The sequence below is a fragment of the Heliangelus exortis genome, chromosome 3 (assembly GCF_036169615.1).
Source record: "Heliangelus exortis chromosome 3, bHelExo1.hap1, whole genome shotgun sequence".
Taxonomy (NCBI): Eukaryota; Metazoa; Chordata; class Aves; order Apodiformes; family Trochilidae; genus Heliangelus; species Heliangelus exortis.
Window position 1 is genome coordinate 1,061,806 of NC_092424.1, and position 24,357 is coordinate 1,086,162.

At 46.4% G+C, this 24,357-nt stretch overlaps 1 protein-coding gene across 3 annotated transcripts; it reads right to left on the reverse strand.

Annotated features, from left to right (window-relative positions):
• Positions 1-692: 692 nt before the first annotated feature.
• ZC3H6 (zinc finger CCCH-type containing 6) lies at positions 693-24,023 on the reverse strand. Of its 3 annotated transcripts, XM_071738802.1 has the most exons (12): positions 23,889-24,023; positions 15,013-15,193; positions 13,609-13,734; positions 12,511-12,766; positions 10,926-11,047; positions 9,384-9,500; positions 7,778-7,889; positions 7,105-7,214; positions 5,994-6,247; positions 4,941-5,461; positions 4,462-4,701; positions 693-3,155 (listed from the first exon to the last, which is right to left on the reverse strand). In XM_071738802.1, exons 1-12 carry the CDS (start codon positions 23,978-23,980, stop codon positions 1,639-1,641), a joined length of 3,648 nt encoding a protein of 1,215 aa, XP_071594903.1. In that variant the 5' UTR covers positions 23,981-24,023; the 3' UTR covers positions 693-1,638. The 3 variants fall into 3 exon arrangements, with proteins under 3 accessions (XP_071594903.1, XP_071594904.1, XP_071594905.1); XM_071738803.1 differs by lacking the exons at positions 7,105-7,214; positions 7,778-7,889; XM_071738804.1 differs by lacking the exons at positions 12,511-12,766; positions 15,013-15,193; positions 23,889-24,023 and having other exon boundaries at positions 7,105-7,212; positions 7,776-7,889.
• Between the last annotated feature and the right edge of the window lie 334 nt (positions 24,024-24,357).

Consider the following 24,357-nt stretch of genomic DNA (forward strand, 5'->3'; position numbering starts at 1 on the left):
TCTCCCTGCTGCCCAGCTCTGCTGCCTTGCTTCTCGGGTGAGATTCCTGCAGGGTCAAACTTGTCACCAGATGAAGTGGTAAGGAGTAAATACCTGCAAGAACAGCACATTCCTCCCAAGTAACAACCAAGCTTCAGGTCTGTTACCTGGAGTTCAATTCTTTTGAGTGAGTGCAAGTCAAAATATCAGTATAAATGAATACAATTTATGCTCTGGGAGGCAAACTGGCCTTCAGCTGTGCCTCCCCTGCCACGTTTTGCAGGTCCTGCCTTGATCCCCCCTGGATCTCAGAGGCACAAGAAACCAAACCCAGAGAATCTGTGATCAGAACTTGTCCTGCTCACAGGGCCAACAAAGAAAAACTGAGGGGAAAAAGAAATAAATCAATCCACCAAGGAAGAGACTCAATGCAAAGGAAGATCCCAAGGGGGTGGGCAGCAGGGGGCACATTTTTATTGCCAGTGGAGCTGGGGGGGTGAGCACATTTCCTCCAGGTGAAAAGGGGACCCCAAAGGGGGGACAGGAGGGGCCTGGAGGACACTGGTGCTCTGGGCATGCAGCATCTGCAGACACCAAAGGACAGGCACAAATCACAACATTTCTGGCAGCATTTGGGGTCAGCCCCAGGTGAGGTGAGAAACCCAAAGCAGGCTGAGCCAGCTGTGACAACACCACGGGTGCCAGGACCAGGCTTTTGCTGTACCCTTTTTAATTTTTTTGTTAAAAATGTCGTAAAGACACCATGAATACAAGTACTGCAGTTACATCAATACAAAAAAAGCAATACAAATTAAGCAGCTGAATACAAAAATACATTGAAATACATGAACACCACAATGTAACTTATAGCACTAATCAGAATTGTGTATGCGTGAAAAAAAAAATTAAATAAAAACCTTTTCTGTATTAGACAACTTAGGTAATTCTCCACTTTTAACAGTAACTTTCTTCTAGGTATGTACTTCACAATTTCTTCTATATACAGCATAGAATAAAATACTTTTAAAAGATATGACATTTTTAATCCTCAATATGTGATATAGGTCTCTTTTACACTAAGAATATCGACTGCATGAATAAAAACTGTCAACGTCTCACATCAGCTGATCTGAAAAGGAGGATCAGAAGTGTTCCTTCCACATCATTTCCGTGGGCTGTGAATCAGTTTGGCTTGATGCATCGGGTGATCCTTGTCAAACAGTGTCTCTCACAGTAATAATGTACATAATATTGCTTGGGTCTATACAATCATACAAATGTGGCAATCATATCTAAATGTTGTTTATGAAAGAGACAGCTCACACATATACAAGTCTGGGGACTTTCCTTAATGACTTATTTACAATGAAAGTGCTTTTATCAGCTCTAACACGATACAGGGGGGGGGGTTTGTTTCGTTTTGTTTTTTCTACATGTCAATTATTAGTCTCCCTGAAACTGGAAAAGTATTATATAGAAAATACCACAGCTTTGCAAACACTAGAGCGTACTGTATAACTGCATGTGGTTCTGAGATTAGCAGCTGAAAAGTGTTGATAATTATAATTTAAAAATAAATAAAGCGAAGAGGTAAACCAGTTACAAAACCAGCAGAGAACTGCAATATTCACAACAGTAAAAAGGACTTAAAATCAACTGCTAACAAAACGGTGAAGCGGTCGGGTCGAAAGTCTTGAAAACATCTTTTAAGGACTTGTCATCTGACTCCCCCCCGTTGTTGGGATCGTTCTCCTGGGGCTGAGCCCCCTGCCCGGGCTGCCTCACCTGCCTGGGGTCACTGTACTGCGGTCTGATCAACCCCGACAGAGCCTGGATGGGGAGGTTGTGCACGGCCGGGGCAGTGCTGGAGTGTTTGGCCTGAGGTTTGCTGCTGCCCGTGCCTTTCTCTGCAGCACCTTCCCCCGGCCCTTCCGTGGATTTCTCCGTGCTGGAGGCAGCTTTCTGCAGGGAGGACTCTTCGGGGAGAGCCGCTTCGCTTTTCGCGGCGTTTTTCAGAATGCTTTTTTTCTGGTTCTCCCCGTTCTCCCCCGAGCCGGCTGGAGCCGTGTCCGAGGCTGAGCTGTGATCCCTGGGATCGTACAGGCTGATCCCGCTCAGGATGGAGCCCGGAGCTCCCAGCCTCACCCCGCTGGATGACAACTTGGGGGCGTAGGGAGGCAGAGCGTCCGGGTCGGGTTTAGCTGCTGCTGCTGCTGCTGCTGCTTCCGAGGGCTGTGAGGAGCTGGGGCTGGGTCTGGCGAGGCGAGGGTCGAATTTGGGAGGGTGGGAATCCTTGGCCACCCCGTGGTGTGTGTCTGCAGCACCCGACAGTCTGTGGAGCCTGGGGTCGACGTTTTTTTGTAAGCGAGGGTCTCCCAGTTTGCTGGAGCTGCTGGCGTGGGAATCCTGGGAGGGCTCCAGGTAGGTGTTCCTGGCTGTGAGGTTGTTCTTCACCTTGGCAGCCAGGCGGGGGTCGGCGGGCACGGGGCCGGGGTCGCTCTTCAGGTTCCGCAGTTTATTGAGTCTCTGGTCGGCGATGAGAGGAGGGAGAGGCAAATTGATGGAGGAGACGGGGTCGGGTTTAGGCAGAGGGATGGGGAGCAGGTCTTCGGGTGCCCAGACAATGTGCTTGGCGAAGTTTGGTTTCATCAGGGTGACGTCCATCTTAATGTGGCTGAACTGCCTCAGCTGAGAGCGGGGGTCCCGTAACGTCACGCCGGGCAGGGGCTCCAGGGGGATGAGGAAAGCTCGTTCCCTCAGCTCCCGTTCCGAGTCCTCTTCATCCTCATCCATCCCTTTCTGCTTGACTTTCACCCCGCCGTGGGGGTGGTGCAGCTCCAGCTTTGCCCCCCCCAGGGAGGAGCCGGGGTGAGCGCCCTCGCCGACCTTGTGCATCCTGGGGTCCCGCGCCAGCCGCGGGTCCAGGGGCGCCGGTTCCGAGGGTTTTCTGGGGTTGGACCTGGGGGAGGCCCGAAGTCTGGGGTCAGAGGCCTGAGGCCCGGGCCCCTTTTCCTTTGCCAGCCTGGGATCCGTGGGGATCCCCAGCATGTGCTGCTCTGTGGAATGTTGCTGTCGATTCCTGAAGTTCTCGCTCTGTTTCTTTAAGGTTTTCAGTATGGATTTCACGCTGCTCCCCTCCTCCTCCTCGCTGCTGGAGTACCAGTTGACATTGTCATCTACCAAAAGGAAATGGCAATGAAAATCACTCAAGCAGAAGATCATCGAGCAACACAACACATTTACTGACACCACGGGGCAACGGCTCAGTAAAACCAAACCAAAGCCTGCTATGAGGTCACCAGTGCCTGCTGTTAAACCAACCCTGCTCTGAAACGACAAAAATCCCTCCAAACCTAACAAACCAACTGCAGAGCCCCAGCTCTGCTGCATTCTCTCCTCATCTCTCTCTGACCAATAATAATCTGGGAAAATAACTTACTTTCAAACAATTATTTTTATCAGTACCATTAAAAATACAAGAGTCTTGATGAAAATTCCCTTAACTGTGTGCTGACAGAACAAAAATGGCACCTTACGGTAGTCTTAAAACCAGATAAAATACAAACTGAAATTTGCTGCCTTACTACAATCCAAATCACCAGGCTTTGGGGAGAGAAGAAATAAGAATATTTCCTTTTTAAGGATAAATAAATTCTCTACCTTCTCTGATTTCCTGTACAGCCCTGCCAGCACAGCTGCCTGCTCAGGTCCACACCCCTGCCTGCTCACTGCAGCAGGCTGCTGCCTGTGCTGGCTCAGTAAGATGAGAAATGAAGGTGAAATCCCCCCCCTGATGCACAGGAAGGCACCTCCTGTGCCACAAAAACCATCAGCAGGGAGTGCCATGGGACAGGGACACTTCTCCATCAGGATGCTTCCCAAAAGCCCTCTGGAGGGGAGGACCCTAAAGCACTTTGAGAAGTCCTCAGAGCAGATCACCTCAGGTAGCTCTGGGTCTGCAGGCAGCCTGAAGGGCTGCATCTCCAGATCATCTGCTCAGAATTATTACTGGCAATGTCTCAGACATCATTTGGTACAGCAGGGGCCTTCTGGCCAGAGAACAGGTCAGGTTCTGGTGACAGAACCCAGCAGCATCAGAAAAGGGTGCAGCACAAGGGACAAAGAGACTCGGTGTGGGGGAACCTGAGGACTGGCAGTCAGAAACCATTACCTTTCTGTTTCCATCAGGGGTTTTAAGTAATTGTGTTATCAACAACAGAACCTTTTAGAAGTGCAAACTGTACCCAAAAAACTCATCCACTCCTCGTTCTACTTTGCACTGGAATGCAGCAATTAAAGTGTGCAAACTGAAACCCTGAAACACGCTGGGAAGGAAAGCAAGTCTGTTCAGCTGGAAATATTACTTGAGCTGGTGTTTGCAAATTCCAAATAGTTGTGAATGGTTGGAAATCCAAGCCAACAGACTTGCTGAAGGCCAGCACATGGTCAGTAAGCACATTGGGAACATGGAATTATCTTTACCTTCGTCTTTGCTCATTGCCCTCTGCCCCTGGCTGCTGACAGAGTCTCCATCTCTTTGATGCTTTTGGCTAAGTCTTGCATAAAGGGCCTTCTGCATTGCTGGGAGAAAATCTGGTACATTGATGGGTGGTTTATGGCCCATGTGGCCGCCCATGGAGTCTGAGTCACCTCCACCAGGGTGAGGCTCTTGAGCCATGAGGTGAGCCTGGTGATCTGTAAATTCTCCATGCCATGTTCCATCTGCAGTACCAAAAACAAAACAGTTAGCAGCTCATCTACAGCAGAGGAGAGGAAACACAAGACACAGTCAAGCAAAACTCATTTGACTGATATTACAGGAATGGAAAGCATCAGCTGAAAAATCCCCAGAAGACATTTAATCCCCAGTTCTTTCAGCTGCTCAGCTTTGGAGCCGTGAGGGAACACCACAGCACTGCAAAACATTGATTAAGGGAACAACAGTTTATAAATGTCCTTACCACCAGAGTTATTAGCTGGCTGGAAGTTATGTACAGCTTGATGAGAGTAGTAATTGTCATAGAAATCAGCAGGGTTCTGAATGGGCTCATAGTTCATATTGGGCTGCCGCTCACCAGGCATCTGCTGGTACTGTGGCCCTGGAGGACAGTGATTCTCTCTTGGCATGTTCACCATGTGTCCTTGGACTCCTGGGGCATTGTAGGAGCCCCCCATCCCCGGGGGTGTGAGGGGTGGGCCCCCCTGCTGTCCTTGCATTGGCATACCAGTCTGGTTCTGGGGCCCGAGGAAGCCTGGGGGCACCCCCTGCATGGGGGGGCTCTGCGGCATGCCCGGCCCTGGGGGGCCCCCACAGGGGTGGTGGCCAGGGGAGCCCGGGTGCATTGGGGGCCCGTTGTGTCCTTGGGACATGCCAGGTCCTGGTCCTGGGCTCGAACCCGGGTTATACATGTGCTGAGAGTGGGGGTCGTTGCCTTGAAAGGGTGGTCTGGGGGGGGATCCGCTGTTGTAGAAGGTGGGAGGCCTGGAGGCAAAGGAAAAGCAGTGAATCCAGTTGTGATCCCACAAAGTTATCCCTGTTAGCTGTCTCCACCCCCTCCTCGTTCTTACACATCTTCCTCTGTACTTCCTGCACCCTCAGATGGACTAAAATCTAACAGACACAACATAATCTGCCAGGAGATAACTACCTGCACCACACACTGCAGAGCCTGTCTGGCAGTGGGACGTTTTTTTCAACATCAGCAGATGCAGAACTCGAGGTGAACTGAGGGTTCTAAACACCCCAAAGGCAACTCCAGCAGCAGTGCTGAGAAAAAGCTAAACACAAGAGCTGGGGAGGGGATGAACTCTGCTCAGCCTGCCAGTGGAGGCAGGGCAGTGGCTGTCAGTGGGTTCCCTGGTGTGAGAAGCAGTTACAGCAGGCAGCACCTGACAGAGCCCTAACTCAGCACCATTCCCAGCTGCACATCCTCCTGACAGACACCAAGAGAATTCCTGCATTACTGATGCAGCTGTATTTTAAGGAGAACCCTACACAAACTCCCCAAACCTACTTTTTTCCGATTTTGTGTGCTAAGTCCACAGTAGGTTTCACAACTATCTCAAAGAGAGATGGGATTTTCTTGTAGTCTCCTGAAGGATCTTGATAGTTTTCCAGGTCAGACTCAGAAAATGGATACTGCTCTGGGGGGGTGGGCAGAAGTCCAACACCTGGTGGTGGCTTTGGCAGAGGAACTATGCCACGCTTTCTGAGCTCCTCCAGTTCTTTCTCATCTTCATTCTGGGGTTCCTCCTCGTTATTCAAAACCTGGAACAAAGCAACACAGCCAACATTTATTAACTATACACTATAGCCAATTCACTTCAGACTAGGGCTTGCCATTTAAATATAATTACCTGCTACAAGACTATACACACTGACATCAAATTCAGGCAAATTATAAACCTACTATTATATAATTTATAATTATTAGATTATAAACATAATATTGTAATAATACATAATATTATATGTATTATTATTACAGATTCACAGCCAGGAAGAAAACTATTTCTGTAGTCAGGAAGGGACAATTTCTCACAAGTCCATTTCCTTCAAACAGTCCTCTTAAGTGACAGAGGTTGAAGGAATTATTTTAGGATTCATCATGTTTCTGGTGTTAAATCCAGGCATCTTTTCTGTTCAGGCCTGTGGTACAGTAACTGTACAGACACATGAATATCCTGCTTAACACAAAGGTCAGGAGTTCATCAATCATTCAGAAGAGGCACCTCATTCCTTTCTCCACCCTGAGTGCAGAAGCAGTCAGATGGTACCTGACTTTTAGGCAGCCCAAGGCAGACAACACCAAAGCCAAACTTGTTACAGCACGAGAAGATTTCCACAGAAAAGGATCCCAAAGAAAGCTCATGGGCAGAAAACCTGAGCTGTGGAAATAAACAAATCTGCTAGGGCTAAAAAAAACCCACCTGAATAACTGAGAGCAAGGAGAATTCCTGGCACTGAACCTGCTCACAGCCTTCCTGTGCTCAGAACAGCAGGGAAGCTGAACAGTGTTCCTGTGGAGCACCCCATTCCCCAGCACCCCAGAGAAGCAGCTGGCAAAGCTCCCCCCTGTTCTTTCCAACAGCAAACCTCGTGGTTACAGACAGCAAAGTGCTCACCTTATCCAACAGCTCTTTTGTTTCTGCAGTCAGGGGAGCATGAGAAAACTTGCACTTATCTCCTTGATAGCATTTTGCTCCTGTATGGTAGAACTTGCAAGGGAATTCATGTGAGCAATGTGTTAAGGATTCCTAACAAAGGCTGAGGTCTGGTCTGCACTGTCCTGAGAGTTTGTGAAGTTCAGCTGCCAGCTATCCTTCCATTCCTCACCAGCACTTCCTCTGTCCAAAGCAGAACCTCAATAATTCTGGCAGGTAATAACCAGCTTGCCTTCTGGTTCCCTTCAGCACTCTGCTAGCAGTCACACTGCTGTAGCCTTAAAATTAGTTTTGATTTGGTTCTAAAAAGAATTAAAAAGATGAAGGTCTCAACTCCAGAATCAAACACAAAGCCTTTACAAGAAACAAAAACAGATCAGGGGTTTAAAAGGATATGGACAAATGTATTGAGCTTCAACAGGTTTTATCTTTCAAGACATTAAGAACCAAAACCCCCAAACCAGTCATTTTATATGTATCTTCTTCTCCTCCAAAGTATCTGAGCAGAAAAATAACCTTGTAGTAAATTTACACAGTCCCTGGTATAGTCCCTAATAGATGCCCTGAAATATTACATCCATTAAGACTAAATATAACCTTTCATTTTAATCAAGTATTATTTTTTAAAGGATATTGTGCAAATAAATGCAGTTCTCTCCTTTGGTGCAGTAACCCTGTATGTAAAACTTGCAGATTTCCTTTTTCTTTTCAATCTCTGCATCATGATCAAATTTACACTGCTCTCCCTGTAAATAAAGGAAAAAAGGCACACCAAAAACACACATTATCCATCTGAAATGCTGAGTAAATCAGTTTCATATTTAAAGAAAAACATCCTCCCTGGCTAAATTTAAACTTTTTTAAATTTTTAAGTTTTAAACTTTTTAAATTAACTAAATTTCAACTCTTTACTAACACAGAGTTGCATTATCAGCACATCATAGGATTATGCCTAGAAACAACTGCTGAATTGGGATCAGTCAGGAACAGGGGCAGAAATGGTCACAGAAAACAAGCTGCCCTTACAGTGCCAGTTCTCCTCTCTGTCTCCACCCAGCAATTTGCATTCAAAAGGTGTCTGAACAAACACTTCCCTGAAATTAGTTCCCAATTATGCACTTGATCAGAAAACCTGATGCTGTTTTAGAGGGGTGTGGGAGAACTTCAGTCCAACACTCATTAAGCATTAAGCCTCTTCCATGCAGGAAAACCAGAGCCCAAATAATATAAAGTTTCTATCAGCTGTATCCCAGGATACATTAGGATTACTTTGCTGGAGAGGTTTTTGCATAATTTTGTACTTATTTTAATGAAAAATACACCAAGTGCAGCCATTTGTTTTAAAACTGAAGGTGGCAGCAAATGCTCAACTAATGCTAAAACAGATAAAGGCAGCAACAAACACACTGCTTCCCATTGCCTCCAGTTTGGGAGACAAGCAGACTGGTTCTCACCCTTACTTTGACCATTTGAAAAAGGAACAGAAAACATTCTATCTCTACATACACAGAGAAACCAAACAGAAATGATGCACTCACTTATTTGAGAAGCATGCAGCTTTTCCTAAGTGTGTTTCCTAACTGACTGAGCTAGTCTCACATCAGGGATTCAACTCCACAGCAGCACAAGCTTCTAAAGGAAGCAAGAGCACATTTTTTTGACATAATGAGAGACTGTCTTGCTAGGGCTTTGGCTTGCCAGCTGACTGCTCTGAATAGCATCCTCTTCTTTCTGCTGCCTTCCACTTGCTGGCTGAAGGAAGAGGGTTCTTTGGTAGGAGAACTATTACTACAACCCCACTTTTTGCTTTGAAGAGAGAAATAATTTTGCAAACTTAAGCAATTCCTTCAGTGCTTCAAAACCAGCACATCAGGGAGAAATTACCTGATACATTCAGAGACCATTGCCTCTTTACAGACTCCACACTGGGAAGGCTTCTGTATTTACTGTGATAAATTCTCAGTGGAAGCTGATGATACTATCACAGACTTCACTGCTTTTACTGATAAGCAAACACAATCACTTCTAATAGGATTTGTTAGAATTAAAGATGTGTAACAGAAGGGGATATTTCCCACAAGTACTTCTGCTGGCACTGACCTACAAATACACCCAACCTCAGAACCCAAAACACTCAGTTTCAGTGTGCAAGGTTCCTTTGCACCAGCTCCCAAAGAACAGAGTTTCCTGTCCCCTTCCCCATAGCCAAGAGCAGCCCCCCAGACACAGTGCATAATTACCTTAATACACCTCCCTTCAAGGAAATATTTACAAATTTGTTTGCCTTTGTGTTCCACCGTGTGCTGATTTATGAACTCCTGACTCATATTAACCCATTTCTTCACTGGTTTGCCATCCTGCAAGGAAAAGGAACATGCTTACTTATTAAGTGTAGTTGCAAAAATATCAGAGCATATTTGGTGCACTAATTACCCCAAAACATGATTAACTACACCATGATTTAACTTCTTAAAATCGTTATATAAGAAATTATTACAGGAATTACAATTATTGTAAGAAAAATAACCTGTTTGCAAATACCATGGGGCAAAGCAGCACAATTCAATGGTGACCCAACTCCTAATTACTACGTACCCAATGAGGCAAAGAATTATTCCCTCATAATTTGATTCCCACTTCCCCAGGGATGAGCAGTGCTGAGTAGGAAGCTGTGGAGCAGCAGAGCTGGGATGCTCCATGGCCAGGAGCACACAGGATCATCAGCACCATCAGCACAGCCAAGAGTCTGCTCAGCAAGTTGAGCAGTGCCACAAAACATTAACACCAGGGATGATCAGTGGATTTTATGACACTGAGAAGCAGGAATCTTTGAACTAGAAAGGCCACAGCTGGATCAGTCAGGATCCATTTTCTAGTCAGAACACATTAACTCTGGAGAAATCCCAGCTTGGGATCCAGTTGCTGATCTTCTTCAAGGTTACCACAGGGATCACCTGAACACCATGCTCCAACAGAGACCTTTTTCCTTACCAGGGGCAGGGGAGGGAAGATGTGATCAGGACCAGCCAGGACTGAGTTGGGAAACACAGGGAACAATTAAAAGGGCTGAATCAGAGCAGAGCCAAGTGTGTGTGTTCTGGAGTGCAGGAGGGAGGAGAACCACAGCCACTGCAGCTGCAGTACACACACTGCAGCACCATTTGGCCCAAATAACATCTGCCAGCCGCGGGTGGATTTGGCCCACGAATCATCAGTTTTGTAGTGTTTTTCATTTAAATGAAGATGGGAGCAGGAGATGCACAAATCCTGTGGTGATATTGAACATTCCTTTCTGTAATCCCTGGGCAACAAATTACTAACTGAAAACTAAGGCCATGGATGCTTCCATCTCCACAGTTTAAGCTATGGAAAGGGAAGGGGAACTCTTCATGATTCAGATGGGAACCAGAAAAAACTCTGAAGGTGACACCATTCTGTGCTGAAAAATCTGTGATAAGCAAGCAGTAGCAAACCATCTTATTTCAGATACAATTAACACTCAAGTCCATGCACCATTCAGCCCCAAAGCTTACAAACCACTTTCATATTTCCAAGAAGGTATTTCACTTTCCATGTTTCCAAGAAAAAAAAAAAAACACAACAAAATTATTTGTTGTGTGTGCACAATCATACTTTGTACACCAAGTGCTGGGAAATCCCAGTAGTTTTCCAGGTAAGGGAAAAACGTTCCAAGCTATGTGTTTATAAATACTCTTTTGTTAAAGCAAGCATCCAGACATTTGAAGCAGCTGCATTAGGAGTTCAGCTGTAATTGCAGGTACCTCATGAAAGCCATCAGAGCCTTTATTGCCCCCTCGGCCCCTTCCACGATCTTTACGTTTCAATTTCTTTTGCATCCCACGTCCTCGACCAATATTGTAATTATTTCCTCTCTGAGAAATTCCTGCAAAACACCAACAGCCTCTTTGAGTGACCTCAGAAGGTAAAGAAAAACGGTTACCAAGTGGCACCAAATACAAAGAAATCTAACAAATTCCATTTCTGCAGTGGGAATCCCTACGCAGCATCTTGGGTCAGGAGCTGGCAAGTACAACCCCAGCATCCCACTGGGATTCCCTGCACCTCCCTGCTCTGGGGGAAGCTCCTCCATCAGCAGCAGCCTGAAAAACCTTTAGAGAAAATTCAGCTTGTTCCAAGCAGTGTCTCACAACTAGAAATGCAGATTCCTAACCAGCACAGAGACTCGGGATACTTGGGGCCATTTGGTCCCTTTCTGGGGCAGAACTCACACGTGTGTGTGTGTGTGTGTGTGTGTGTGTGTGTGTGTGTGTCACTGACACAACAGGCAGGAAACCTCACACCATAACCTCAGGAATATGGCAGAAAGGCTCTGAAGGCAGACTGTTGAATGGTAACTGTTTGGGAGCCTCAAGAGGGCAGTGATCCAGCACACCAGGTGTCACCCAACCCCACCCATTTCTCAGCGATTCTCCACTATCAGAGAAAACCAGTTAGGAAATTGTGTGGCTATCACACCCACGTCAGGTGGCACCAGGGTTTCAGGGCCTTGACTTCCCCTCAGATAACCTGCAGAGGGAGGTTCTGAAGCAGAATTACCAGGCAGCACGTGAAAAGGCATATTTTTTGTCTCTGATAAAATAGATTTCCCCAATCTTTGGCCAATTTCTTTTCCTGTGAAGCAAAGCAGCATGCAATAAATCTTCCCAGCAGGAAAAGCAAGACAGCTCACTGCCCAGTGCCTGCCTGAGAGGGCCAGAGGTGAGGGAAGGATCAGACCCCCAGTGAAAGGTGTGAAGAAGAACCCTTGTGGAACTTGCCCTGCAGCAGGATGTCTGCAGGAATACTTTTCACCAGCTACTGACCCAGCTTTTAATGCAAGAAAAGTGGTGAAAAGAATGATTAAAACTTACTAGCACAGTGGTGGGGTGTCCTAACACAAGTGTTCAGGCACCTAACAAAATCCCTAGGTACTTTACTGGTCTCTGGGGGGCCTCATCCAGAGGTGGAATAGCCACATTTACATTCCTCTCCCCAGACAAGTCAAATTACTCTCAAACTACACCAGAAATTCACTTTATAGCCCTGTGATTTCTTACTTGAGCAGGTGCACAACAGAAACCTTGATTTTTTGATAGGCTCTTATTTCTTTCTTTACTACACCACCCAAAACTTGATGTTTCCTTTCAGTGTGGGCATTATTCCTCCCCTAGAAGCTGCCAGGAAAACCAGCACCACTGGCAGCTTCCTTCACTCCACTCTCAAGACAGAGACTCAGGGGATGGTTGGGGTTGGAAGGGATCCTAAAGCTCATCCAGCAATATCCTGAAACGACTGATGGCACAACTGCTGCCACTGTACTACAGTTAAGGAGTCAAATTATCTTACCTTTCTGGAGCCCTTTCATCCCCTGCTTTTTCACTGGTTCTTTTGGGAATGGAGGTCCTAAATCAGCACTGGAGGTCTCTTTAGCTTGCCTGTATTGTTTAAGCTGATCAGCAAAATCTTCATCCTTTTCTTCCTCGTTATAATTACCAAAGTTTTCATCACTGTAATGACTATAGTCGTCATACTCCTTACTTTTAACATTTTTTTTATGTTGCATTTTCTGTGAACTCATGTAATTTCCTGATACGTGTCCATGCTGCATGAAAGGGATTGCATTGTTCAGAAGCAACTCAGGACTGCAAGCAAACATTCCTGCTAACTGCTCTACAAACCCATTTTCACTCTGTTCTACTGTCATGCTGTCTACCAGATCTGTGCAAACAAGCATTGATAATAAATAGTGAAGATCAGCCAGTTATTAAAAATCAGTACTTTTGATTCCAAATGCATCAAAAAGGACAAAAAAGAACAGCATCAGCATCTAAACTCCAGGAAACTTAACTGCAGGGTTGACAGAGCACGTGGATGTAAGCAGTTCCAAGTGCTACTCAGATCAACTAGGACTAAAATAGATTTTTTTTCCAGCCATGCTCTCCCTATTGTGACGATTTTGGGCACAGGTGGAAAAACCTGTCCTGTCCCTGTCAGTCAAGCTGAAATACTTCTTGTGGCCTCTCCTAAGCCAGCACTGTCCCTTCTACCACTCCTGCAGACAGGATCAGACAATTCTTAATAAATTCAGAGGTGCAGAGGCTTCTGGAACAGTTTCAGGCTACAAGGAGAGTTTCCTCTCAAGCACCAGAGTTTCATCAAGCCTCCAGCTGCTCCATGGCAGCTCCAGAGAACAGCACCCTGTCTCCCCCTGTGGTCTCAGGAGGGCTATCCAACTGCAAAGGCTGAGAAAAGCCAAGACAAAATGAAAGCAGAATCACCTCTAGATATTAACAAAGTGGCTTTTCAGGAGCTGTTTCCTGTTAGGACAGTCTAGATCAAGTGGGCCTCCAAACACTGCAGCATTTACATTTGCATTCTTTAAATTACACCTAAACAGAGACAGGAGGAATCAGTTTATAAAACAAAACAAGGAAAGCATGCTACCTGACTGAAGGAGGAATCATAATCTCTGTATGAAGAGCTGCTGCTCTTCTTGTGTGGTCTTTCTGTACGCTCAATGTCAGAGTCGTGGCTGTAGTCTGAGCTGTCATCACTGGAAGGGGAGTTATGCTGAAAAAGGAAGCAAACAGCTCTCTCAGACATGGAGATACAATCCTCTGTGCAATGGGTCTGCTGTGGAGAGAGCTCAAGGAAGAATTAGCCCAAGAGATCAAAATATTTTCTTAATTCTTACCCCCCTCTGCTGCAGGGGGAAGTTAAAGAAAGAACACTCTTTGATGACCCATCCTTTTTATCAAAAATCAAGATCTGGTCAGATGAGGTTTCTGAGCAGCAACACTGTGGGCTCTGTGGTTTCTCTGGGTGACAGAAGCTCCCTGAGGGGCTCTCCCAGCATGGTGGCAGAGCAGGGGTGCTGCTGGAAGGCTACCAAGGCTGGGAGATGGCTGGAAACTTGCATCTGAGCACAGAAATACCAGCATCCTGTCATTTGCTGCTAGGAGAAAACTCCACCCTACTGCACTGCAAGTGTTTTAATTAGGGAGGTGTTCTGTAGGAAAAACAAATGAGAAGGCTGTATTTCTGTGACTTTTAGGAGAGGACTTAAAAGGTTTAGTTTTCTGAGATAAAGCTTTGTGAATCTCTTGCCTTTAAGACCATTAAAATCCATATTAGACACACTACCATAATGAACTTCACTGGAGGATTCACCTCACTACTCTTCTCTCCATAAATTAGCATAAAAAGCAAAGCTGTAAATTCACATTTTGCCTCTGATCCAATATGGTTCAGCTACCATTACCATTGCCAGTGGCTTCATTTGTATCATTGCTTAAGATTTAAACAGTGTAAGAAGTGGTTTAACACTACATCCTTTCATCTCAGAACTACCACAACCCAGAGTAAAATGCTCATAAATGTCAGGATTTGCTCAGCCACTATGAAAAGAAATACTGGAATAAATAAGCATCCAGTGAAGATATGTGTGACACCCTCAATCTTATTTTTTGATTATTTTATATATAAACAGGTGAAAACCAGGTTTATGAAAATGCATTTAGACAAAGCTAAGAAGCCAGTTTCCAAACTACCACTTGAAATGTCCTATGGCTGGATTATTTAATGATTTGCTGTTCTTACCCCATGTAAACTGCCCCTGAAATCTGTGAATATACATTTCATGTCTCAAAAGTCTTTTTTAAAAATATCTTTAATATTGTAGCAGATTGTTAAGATAGGAATCCCCAAACTTGGCTTCAGAGACCCAAGACTGCCTAAACAGCAATAAAACCATTTCAGTTTTCTTTTGCAATCCCCTGAATCCTCGTCTGGACCTGGAAACCTGGCACTAAAAGAAGCACCTGAATATTCTGGTTTGCATTTCCTAACCTTGTGCTTATCCCGTCTTCTCCTTTTTGACTTTTTCTTTTCTTTCTCTTTTTTGCGTTTCTTCCGGGATTTTCTGTGTCCTTTTTCATTTTTCTGTTTGTCATCACCTTTTGAACCATGCTCTTTCACATCTTCATATGCTGCATCATCTATTTCACCATCTTCCAGCTCCCCATCTTCTCTGTAGGAGGAAAAATAGCAAGACAATAAAATTCTGTGGTGCTGCCCACCTCAGCTGTCTGACTGCACAGCAAACACAAACACACCCCCTGCCCTTCACTCCACTGACATTTTATACAAGTGTATAGATATAGAGATATATATATATACACAGACTTTTTCAGACATCTAACTCTCCAAGAGCTACTGGGATTTTAGAACTTTCTTTTGCAGTTAAGAGAAAAATGGAATGCAAGCCATTAAATGGTCTTGAACAGTACCACAAAATTTAAAAGTTTTAAAAGAATTTCTTCTTGTTTAATTCTCAGAACAAAAATCTTCCCTATTTACACAGTTTTCTCCAACCTAGATAAAAAAAAACAACAACAAAGCTGCTTCCACACAGAGCACCCTGTTGCCCTTAAACACCTTTCAAAGTGAAGAGGCAGTTTAACCATTTCTAGAAGTATTTCCACTGCACAGCCTGATTTTAAACAAATACTAACAGACACTGTAACACTCTCTTTGTAAATAAACTTTTGTCTCCTGACTCAAACAACAGCATCCCTGAAAATATCTTGCCATGAAATAAATGTTTTGCCCAAGCATCAGCTGACTTGTTTCACTCGTTCAGACTCAGGGCTGAAGCAATTTCACCTCCCCTCCTACTGCTTGGTATTTGCTGGGATTTGGGCGTGGAAGAATGTTCTGCTTTTAAACATTTCTAATCAAGTCTGCACAATTATTTCTACATTCCTGCCACTGCTTCAGGAATTCAGCCTTTGCAGGCACTGTGGAACTCAGGAGATTGCTTGCAAACATCCCCAAGGCTGTGGTGCCAGGGAGAAGGGAAAATGTGACTGCTGAACTGATAATTGTCTGTCCTAAAGCTTCTCAGAACTAAAGACTTCGGAGAACCACAATGTAAAAAAAAAGAGGAAAAAAACCAAAACACCAAACCAACCAAACCCCAACAAACCAAACCAACAAGCCACCAAGATATGACTGCAGATCATGAACTAGATCAAAAATGAAAGGGGGAAAAAAAAAAATATCAAACCACATCCAGATCACCAACTCACATCAAGGCCTGGGAGAAAACCTCAGAGCTGCCACCTCTGAACCTCAACTGCTGGTGAGATCCACGCCAAGGGGACCCTTCCCTGTCACCCCCTGCCACCCAAAAAGCAGCAGCCCTGGGCAGCCCAGCCTCACAAACACACTTTGCTGCAGGAAAACCAAAAGAACTTAGAAAGAAGGGGGGGAAATACTCAGCTCCTCTGCCTTAAGCTTAGCTGCACTGCACATGCAGTGCCCACTGGGTTTGCTCATGGCCTTCAGCATTTTATTTGGAGTATTTTGGAAGGACAGTATTTTTCAGTGCAACTGTAACACAGTAGGAAGCCATGAAGTCAAAATTAGCTCCTGAGCAAGTACCAGAAATCAGGAATGATCAAGACATGCCCACTGCCAAGCAGGCACCACACGTGAAGTCCAGAGGCAGCTCCAGAACCTGTTTGGATGTGATTTTTATAAGGTTTTTTTACCAGTGCCCAGCTCCTTTGGGACCTGCCACCTTATATTTACACTCCTGGGATGCATCTGGGACTCCAGAAACTTTCTAGGTAAAACAATCAGCCAGGATCTCAGTAACACCATCCTCTGGGTTGCATTTCAAAGGTAAGATTACACAAGTCCTCTAAACCTCAAATGCTGAAATTCTTTCCACAACACTCTAGAATTTTCCAAACATTACTCCAAATGTAAAATGTAAAAAATGTAAAAAATAAAAAGACTGGATAAATATGATTTGGAAAGACAATAACCAAAGAGGTATAATTTCTGGGAAATAATTTAATTACACTTCAAAGAAAGTTTAAAGGAAGTGACAATGGAGAATCTGCCTTCTGCTCTACTGGCATTTTTTCCCCATTTAAAATGCAAACTGGAGCTAGAGAGTGAGTGCAGAACCTGCCCCTTTTAGAAGTTCACTTCCCAAACCTATTCCACAGACCTGGCTACAGCCAGCAGCTTTGGGAAGGGCTTCCAGCCACCTGAACCAAGGCTCCCTCCCTTCCCACTGTGAGTACTGTGACCCCCCCAAGAGGCATGGTCTGGGAAACACAGAGCCAGCAGAGGATTTTCTAGGCACCAGGGCTGAGTCTCAGGTTGAGCTGTACAGCCAACAGAACCACCACTGACCAGAGAAACAATGGAACTTGGGGTGTGCCACGAGCAGCTGCTTCCTCACTGACACCCTGGGCTGACACCCTGAGACTGCTTCTCTTCTGCCACACAAACCCCACAACGCTTGTCATCCAGAAAAGCAGCACAATTTTGTTGTCTTTTTCAAGAATTCCCATGTATTCTACCACCTGCCCCACAGAACAGTAAGCACAGAAACAACCTTCATGGGAACACCACCTCCAGGCTGCGGGAGGGATGGTTCAAACAAACAAACCCTGCCAGAGTTGAACCCTCCCGCATCCTGTCTGCAAAGCTGGGACTGAACCTGAGGCACCATCAGGTGAAAAGAACTGAGAGAAATTCAGAGGAATGACTCCCTGACCTGTGCAGTGCAGTAGTTACAGCCCTCTTGGAAGAGACACAAAGTGTCTTCATCCACTGCCTGGCTGAGGTTGCTCAGAGGGGTTTGGCTGCTGCTGCCTGACCTCCTGCACCTCCTTCCCGTGTCCCTGGATCCTTGGCTGTGCTCTGCTGGGGGATCCTTCCTGACCCCAGGGACAGCCCCAGGGACACAGACACCAGCAGGGCACAGGCAGCATCACCCCTGTCCCAGCACTGCCTGCACACACACACAGTTTGGTTCAGCTCCAGAGGGAAGGGATGGAACCCCAGGCACAGGCAGACTGCTCCCTTTTCCACCATTTCCAGGGATGGAGCTTGGTGGATATGGGGAAACAAAACCATACAGCAGCTTCCACTGTCCCTAGAGCATCTCCAAAGGGGATTACAAAGGCAAGGAAGTATTTAGTATATTTAATATAAGAAGTATTTCAATATATTTAATTATTTTCTGGTGAAATCCTGGAGAGGATCAGCTATGCAAACATTTGGCTAGGGACAGGAGACAACCAGGCTGAGCCTCACTCCCCACTGCTCCTGTGTTTGCAGTTTCCCTTCTAACATCCCCACTCAGCTGTAACTCCCCTTGCTTGCCCTTAGCCCAAGTGGGGTTTAAAACAGCCATTTTTATCTTCAGAGGAGTTTCCCAACACAAACTCCTTAACCCAAGCCACCAGAAGACCAAGGTGCATTTTCAGACAAGTGGAGCTCTGAAATGTTTTAAGGAAAGCAAACATCCTGCTCCCTGGGGACAGCTTTCCCCCTCCTATCAGGAGTCCCCAGCACCCCTCCAGACACAGCAGGAGCCACACCAGGATCAGAATTCTGCAAGGCCTGAGGTGAAGCCCATCAGACACAAGCAGAATGCCAGCAAACATCACTTGCTGTAAGGTCTGGTCTTGGCAGGTTTGATTCACAGGGGAGGAAAAGGGCTCATTGAAAAATTAAACTTTGTTTCACAATGCCTCTGACTTTGTTGGTTACACTGAGCCTTAGAAAGAACATAAATAAACAAAACTTTCCAAAAGCATTACTGAAAGTAGGAAAAGTACATTGTGGAAAAACTTAGAAGGCTGCAAACATCTCCCTTTTACTGCTTGTACCCATCCCAAGGGCAGGGTGGCAAGAATGCAAATGAGCAGATCACACATGAACGGATCTCTGACACATTAATAAATTATTTTAAGATGACACTAATTTCTGCTGATAACTGAATATTACTGTCCAGAAAGAAAATTAAATCTCTTTCTTCCTAAAGAAGAAACAGAAATTTTCTTCCTGAAGAAGAAATAACTTTAACCTCTTATTTCTGTGACTAGTTCTAGAAGAGACAGGTTACCAGAAAACATCCAGGATGTCCAAAGCCTCTTTTTCTCACCTAGAAACAGTATGAACTTCGAGGGGCTGGTACCAGCCTCACACACCTGCCCTGCTGCTCTCTTGTGACAAGGACAGCTGGCACAGGGCAGAGCTTGCACTGCTGGGAACTGCCTTTTGTCACTGGCCAAGCCTCACTGAAAAAGCCTCAACCCCTCCTCCTGGAGCCTTTCCCCTCCTTAATTCCTCGGGGCACAAACCACATTTCCCCCTCAACCCCTCTATTCCAGCTCCTGTTGCTCCAGATACCCCTCCTGGATGTCTTTTCCACACCCAGCACAGCAGGAGGAGCAGGGTGACAGAGCCAGCTGCTGCCCTGCTCACTGCCACAGCACCCTGCAATGTCACAGGCAACCTTTGGGGTTTATAACATGATGAGGAGAGCAAGAACTCAGACACAGTTCAGTGACATGAAAATGATATGGCTGGAGGAAGGCTTTAGAGGGCTAAAAATTCAGGAAATTCGTTTGCCTAAAACACTGCTGCACTGCTGGGTTTGTAGGGATTGTAAGAATTAAATTAAACCTTAAATTATAATAAAATAAGGCAAAGCAGTACAAACCCAGAAGGCTTTGCTGCAGTTAGCACAACAAGCCAGTGCTCACCTAGAGCTGGGACTGCCTCTTTTGACAATGTTATTTGGGTCACTTCGTGGCCCTTTCCAGCTGCCCCTTTAGTTTTGCCCACTCTGCAAAAGTGAAGTTATTTTAATCTCCAGCCAGGCAGTGAAACTGCATCATGAAGAGTTACTGTCCAGCCTGCTTGGGGGGGGGTTAACCTCTGTTTTACTTGTGTCCTCAGAGCAGGCTGTAGCAGATCCTGTGTTCCCATAAAATGTGGGAAGGAAGTGAGAAGGCCAGCCATGAGGCAGGCCAAACCCCAGCCTCCTGTGGTGTGGCACTGGAGGCCCAGCAGCAGCTTTTGGGAAGCTCTGCCCCTGCTGCCTCTGGGTTCACTGCTGCAGGGAAATGACATTCCCAGCACAGCTCCCTCCTGCTGGGGGGCAGGCAAGGCTGCTGTGCCCACAGGCACTGAGTCTCTTTTTGGGACTTTTTTGGTCTCTTTTTTGGGACTGAGTCTCTTTTTGTTCCCTAATGGCAAAGCAAGTTTTGGAACCATGCTTGAAAACCATCAGTCCCTGCAAGGCTGCATTTAGCAACCACAAATAACTCCAATGTCACATGAACACAATCTTTGGTGATGGACTATTAGTAAAGGGAAAAAAAAACAACCCAAAAAAATGTCCACAACCAGCTGGTAAGTGAAGGTTTTCAAACCAAAGCATGCACATCAGGGAGGGAAAGGAGTAAGAGGTGGAATAAGAGAAGTATTTATGTGGTCACACTGAACAAAATATGCCTGGAAGCCTTTGTGCAAGGGAAGCTTGGAGAGCAGTGTGGGCTCTGAGGCTGAGGAGCTGCTGGGGATGAGCCCTTCAGCTCCACAGACACCTCCCTGCTCTGTAACACCCAGAACCAGAGGGGCAATGCAGCTTCTGACACCAAACTGCTGACTGAGCAGAAAGGGAGAGGATGCACAGCTAAAGTTCACCCTGCAGACTGCAGTTCTCACTTACAAACCCACAAATCCTTGGCTACAAACCCACCACTTGCCTTTTCTCATTAGCAAGCAGCTGTAATTGAGCAGGGAGGGAGAACCAGACAGACCTGTTGGAGCAGCAGAGGGTAAACAGCTCCCAGGAGTGCAAAACTGGCACAGGGAAAGGGAGCAGGACACACTCCCAGGGCTGGGAACCGGGCAGAAAAAAATAAAAACCAAAGGGGTGGCTGGCTGGAGCCTCAGTTCCCTGCAGCCCTGTGAGTGAGCATCTCAATGATCAGGCCTATCTTTAGGTCACTGCTATTTTTACAGCAGATAATGGTGCAGGAAATCTCCAAGCCTGGAGATTAAATGACAGCCGAGCAGAGATAGCCATCAAAAAGTATCAGTGCCAACCTAACAATTCAGATTTTAAAAATAAATTAAGTCCCGACTTATTTTCTAAAGTTTCTGGCAATTGCAAATCTGGCAGGGATTTGAGATGCAGAACCACGTGTAGCAAAGTCCTTTCTCCTGCCCGAAGAGCTCACTGGGCCTACAGACAGAATTCTGGCACATTTGTAACAAGTGCTTAGTCCAGCTCCCAGGCACCAGCACTCAGCATTCCCAGCAGGATGTTTATTTAGTTGGGATGTCTACAAAATATCCTTGCAGAGAAACATGCAGCACCCACCCTGCAGATGATGCTAACAGCAACCACCAACTATCCCAACTCATTCATGTCTGTATTTGCTGTAGCCAAGCTTGCCTGCACCCTGCCTTGGACTTCTGCCCCCCCATCACAGGTGACCTACAGAACAAGAAATAATCCTTAAGGAAACCTCCCCTTCCAGGTAACACTTTTTCTACAAGACACAGATCACTGTGTGCACAGTCCCATACTTCATCCAAGAGAAGGTCCCCACAATGAGTTAACTTAAAATATTCAAAGAATGAGAAACCTCCTTGGCCTAATCAGGTGCCCCATCTATAAAGTGAGAAACTCTCTGGACTAAACCAATCTTCCAGCTTAGAATGTTCCAGGTGTGGACAGACACTGCTGAGCATCAGTCCTCTCTGTACCCCAACAGATGAGGGGCACACCAGGTTACTGACTGCTCTCAGAACGTTGGTTTCTGCTGCACAACCCCCCCTGCCAGGCAGGAGCTCCCAGTCCTGCTGAGCTCCCAGTGCAGGCACTGGGTAAGCTGTACTGACACTGGAGCTGTGCTCTGGGACAGCCCAGCAGGGAGACAGGGGGGAACTCAGCACATGGGAGTAGCAGCCACCCAGGGCTCCCTACAGAACTTCCAACTGCCTTGCAACAGAACCTGGGCAGAACCTGGGCAGAACCCCCTGAGGACTGAAGCCCCTGCTCCCACTGAGACAACCCTGGGGGCTGCTGGGCTTTCTCTTTAGGCCTCCCCAGGCACCAGCTGGTAGGGAAATCTTTACCAACCTCAGCTCAAACACCGCATGGTGACAGGATTACATTTGCACAGCTAATAGAATACAAAGAGTTGGGGGCTTTGCTTTTTCTTCCTTTTTTTTTTTTTCACCAACACCCTGGGTGTATGAAGAACACCCACAGCTGGGAGGGGAGCAGAAGTTTTGAAACCATCTTGTTTACAGGAAGTTTTTTGTACCAGGTAGATGTGTTTATTGTTAAGGACTTCTGAAATGAAAACGTTGTCAAGCACTGTTTATAAATTAACCTGCATTAAAAGCACATTAAGGCTGTTAGGTAGGACTCATTTATTCTATTTCATCATTCACCAGTGTAACAATAGGCCCAGTGGTCAGAGGAACTCAACTTCTCACCATGAGTAACTCCAAATTACAAAAACTATGCTTCCAGCAGCACAGTGAGTAACTCGGGCTTGTCCTCCAGGAGGACTTTACCACACAAAGGAATTTTCAAGCCTCCAAACAGTAAAAACTCCCAGTTATTAGCTCCAGGAACTCTGGAGCACTCTGTGACTGCTGCAAGGTTTTGACACGTGGCTATGCCCTATCTCAGCAGTCCCAGGGGGTCACTGGTTTGCCTTTTTACTCAGCACTCTTTTTGCTTTTTTTTTGGAACAGAGAGCATGACACAACTTACACCAGGTCATCGTTTAAAGCAGGAGGGTGAAAACGAGGATCAGCAGCTCTGGGGTCTGCCCTGAACCCTTTACTCCACCACACTACCATGTTTGGAGCAGTGAGCTGGTGTGGCCTTCCACTTCCCAATCTGTAATTCCAAATTAGTAACTCTGCAGTGAGGGAACAGTTACATTCCCTCACAAGCCTTTTTTTTATGATTTTTTTTTTTTTTCCTCGGAAGCAAGCACTGAGCAGGGCCGTGGGGCTGTGTGGGGAGGACAGGCTGGAGCCCAGCTGCCCAAAACCAACGTTTTTAACTCCTGCAGTTGTGTCAAGAATGCTCTGAGTAGATGTAGACTGAAGGACTGGTTGCTTTCACCCTGGCACAGGATTTGTGGAGCTATTTAGGAAGGCCAGGGCTGCCTGGAGAAAGGATTTGAATTTCCAGCAGCTGCGGGAGGGGGAGGGAGGGAGGAACAGAGGTCCTTTCACCAGGAACAGGACTCTGGTTTTCTGCGCATGGGGATTGAGAGGTGGCAAAGATAACGTCAGTCAGACCTTAATCTGCATAAAAAAAGATCCAGTTAAATGGGGAAGGTGTAATCTGGCAAGAAAATGACGTTAAATATGGATCTCGTGATTCTTGTATGAACAAAACCAACGGGAAAAAAAAAATAAAAAAGGAAAAAAAAAAAAAACCAACTGGCAAGCACCCTTTCCTACCTGACTATCAGCACCAGGGCAAGGGAGAAAAAGAACAATGGTGACATTCAACAGACACCCGCTGGAAAGTGCAATTTATGTAAAGAAATGGAAAACAGTCCCCTTTCCCAGCCAGAATAAAGAAAGATGTAAAAGGCATGCATTCCAAAAAATAAAACCCTGCTAATAATGCACTTCTAATTCAGTGACAACCCCCTCCCCTCCTCGCATTCCCCCACCACCACCACCCCAGTCCTCACCTGAAGGTGACCTGCCCCCCCCCAAAACATCGTTAACCCCCTAGCACATTAACACACAGCATCATCATCATCATCATTATCAGCATCATCATCACCCCACTAGTATCACCATTATGAGAAGCGGAGAGAGAGAGAGAGAGAGAGAGAGAGAGAAGAATGTTACTCGACCTTTCGTCCCCTGCATGTTGCCTGTCAGAGTCGGGCATGTTTGGGTCAAGAACTGGGTTTGGGGGTTTGGAGAACAGGCTTTCAAAGGCCATTGTGCTGGCTGTGGTGTGGTGAGGAGGAGGAGGAGGAGGGAGGTGGAGGAAGGCAGGACACTGCCGCTGCCCGTGGTGCGGAGGGAGGAGGAGGAGGTGGCGGCGGCGCGCACAGCCGCTCTGGGGGCGGCTCGGTGAGGAGGAGGGTCGGGTCGGGTCCCTTCAGTGAGGAGAGATGATGAAGGTTTCACTCACGGTTACTTAGTGAGACACTAACGGGCACTCAGTGCAGGGCGAGGCTGCACAGGCTGAGCCCGGCCGCCCCGCGCGGGCAGGAGGAGAAGGAGGCGGCAGCGGCGGCGGCTCGGAGGAGCAGGCCCGGGGCACAGGAGAACGAGAGGACACACACACGGGGGAAGGGAGGTGCTGGTGGCCGG

Coding starts and splice junctions, on each gene's coding strand:
- ZC3H6 (XM_071738802.1), bottom strand. CDS start 23,980: ATGGCCTTTGAAAGCCTGTTCTCCAAACCCCCAAACCCAGTTCTTGAC. Junction 7,215..7,777: donor GAACTGCATTTATTTGCACA/ATATCCTTTAAA, acceptor CACATTGCTCAC/ATGAATTCCCTTGCAAGTTC. Junction 4,702..4,940: donor GCCAGCTAATAACTCTGGTG/GTAAGGACATTT, acceptor TTGGTACTGCAG/ATGGAACATGGCATGGAGAA.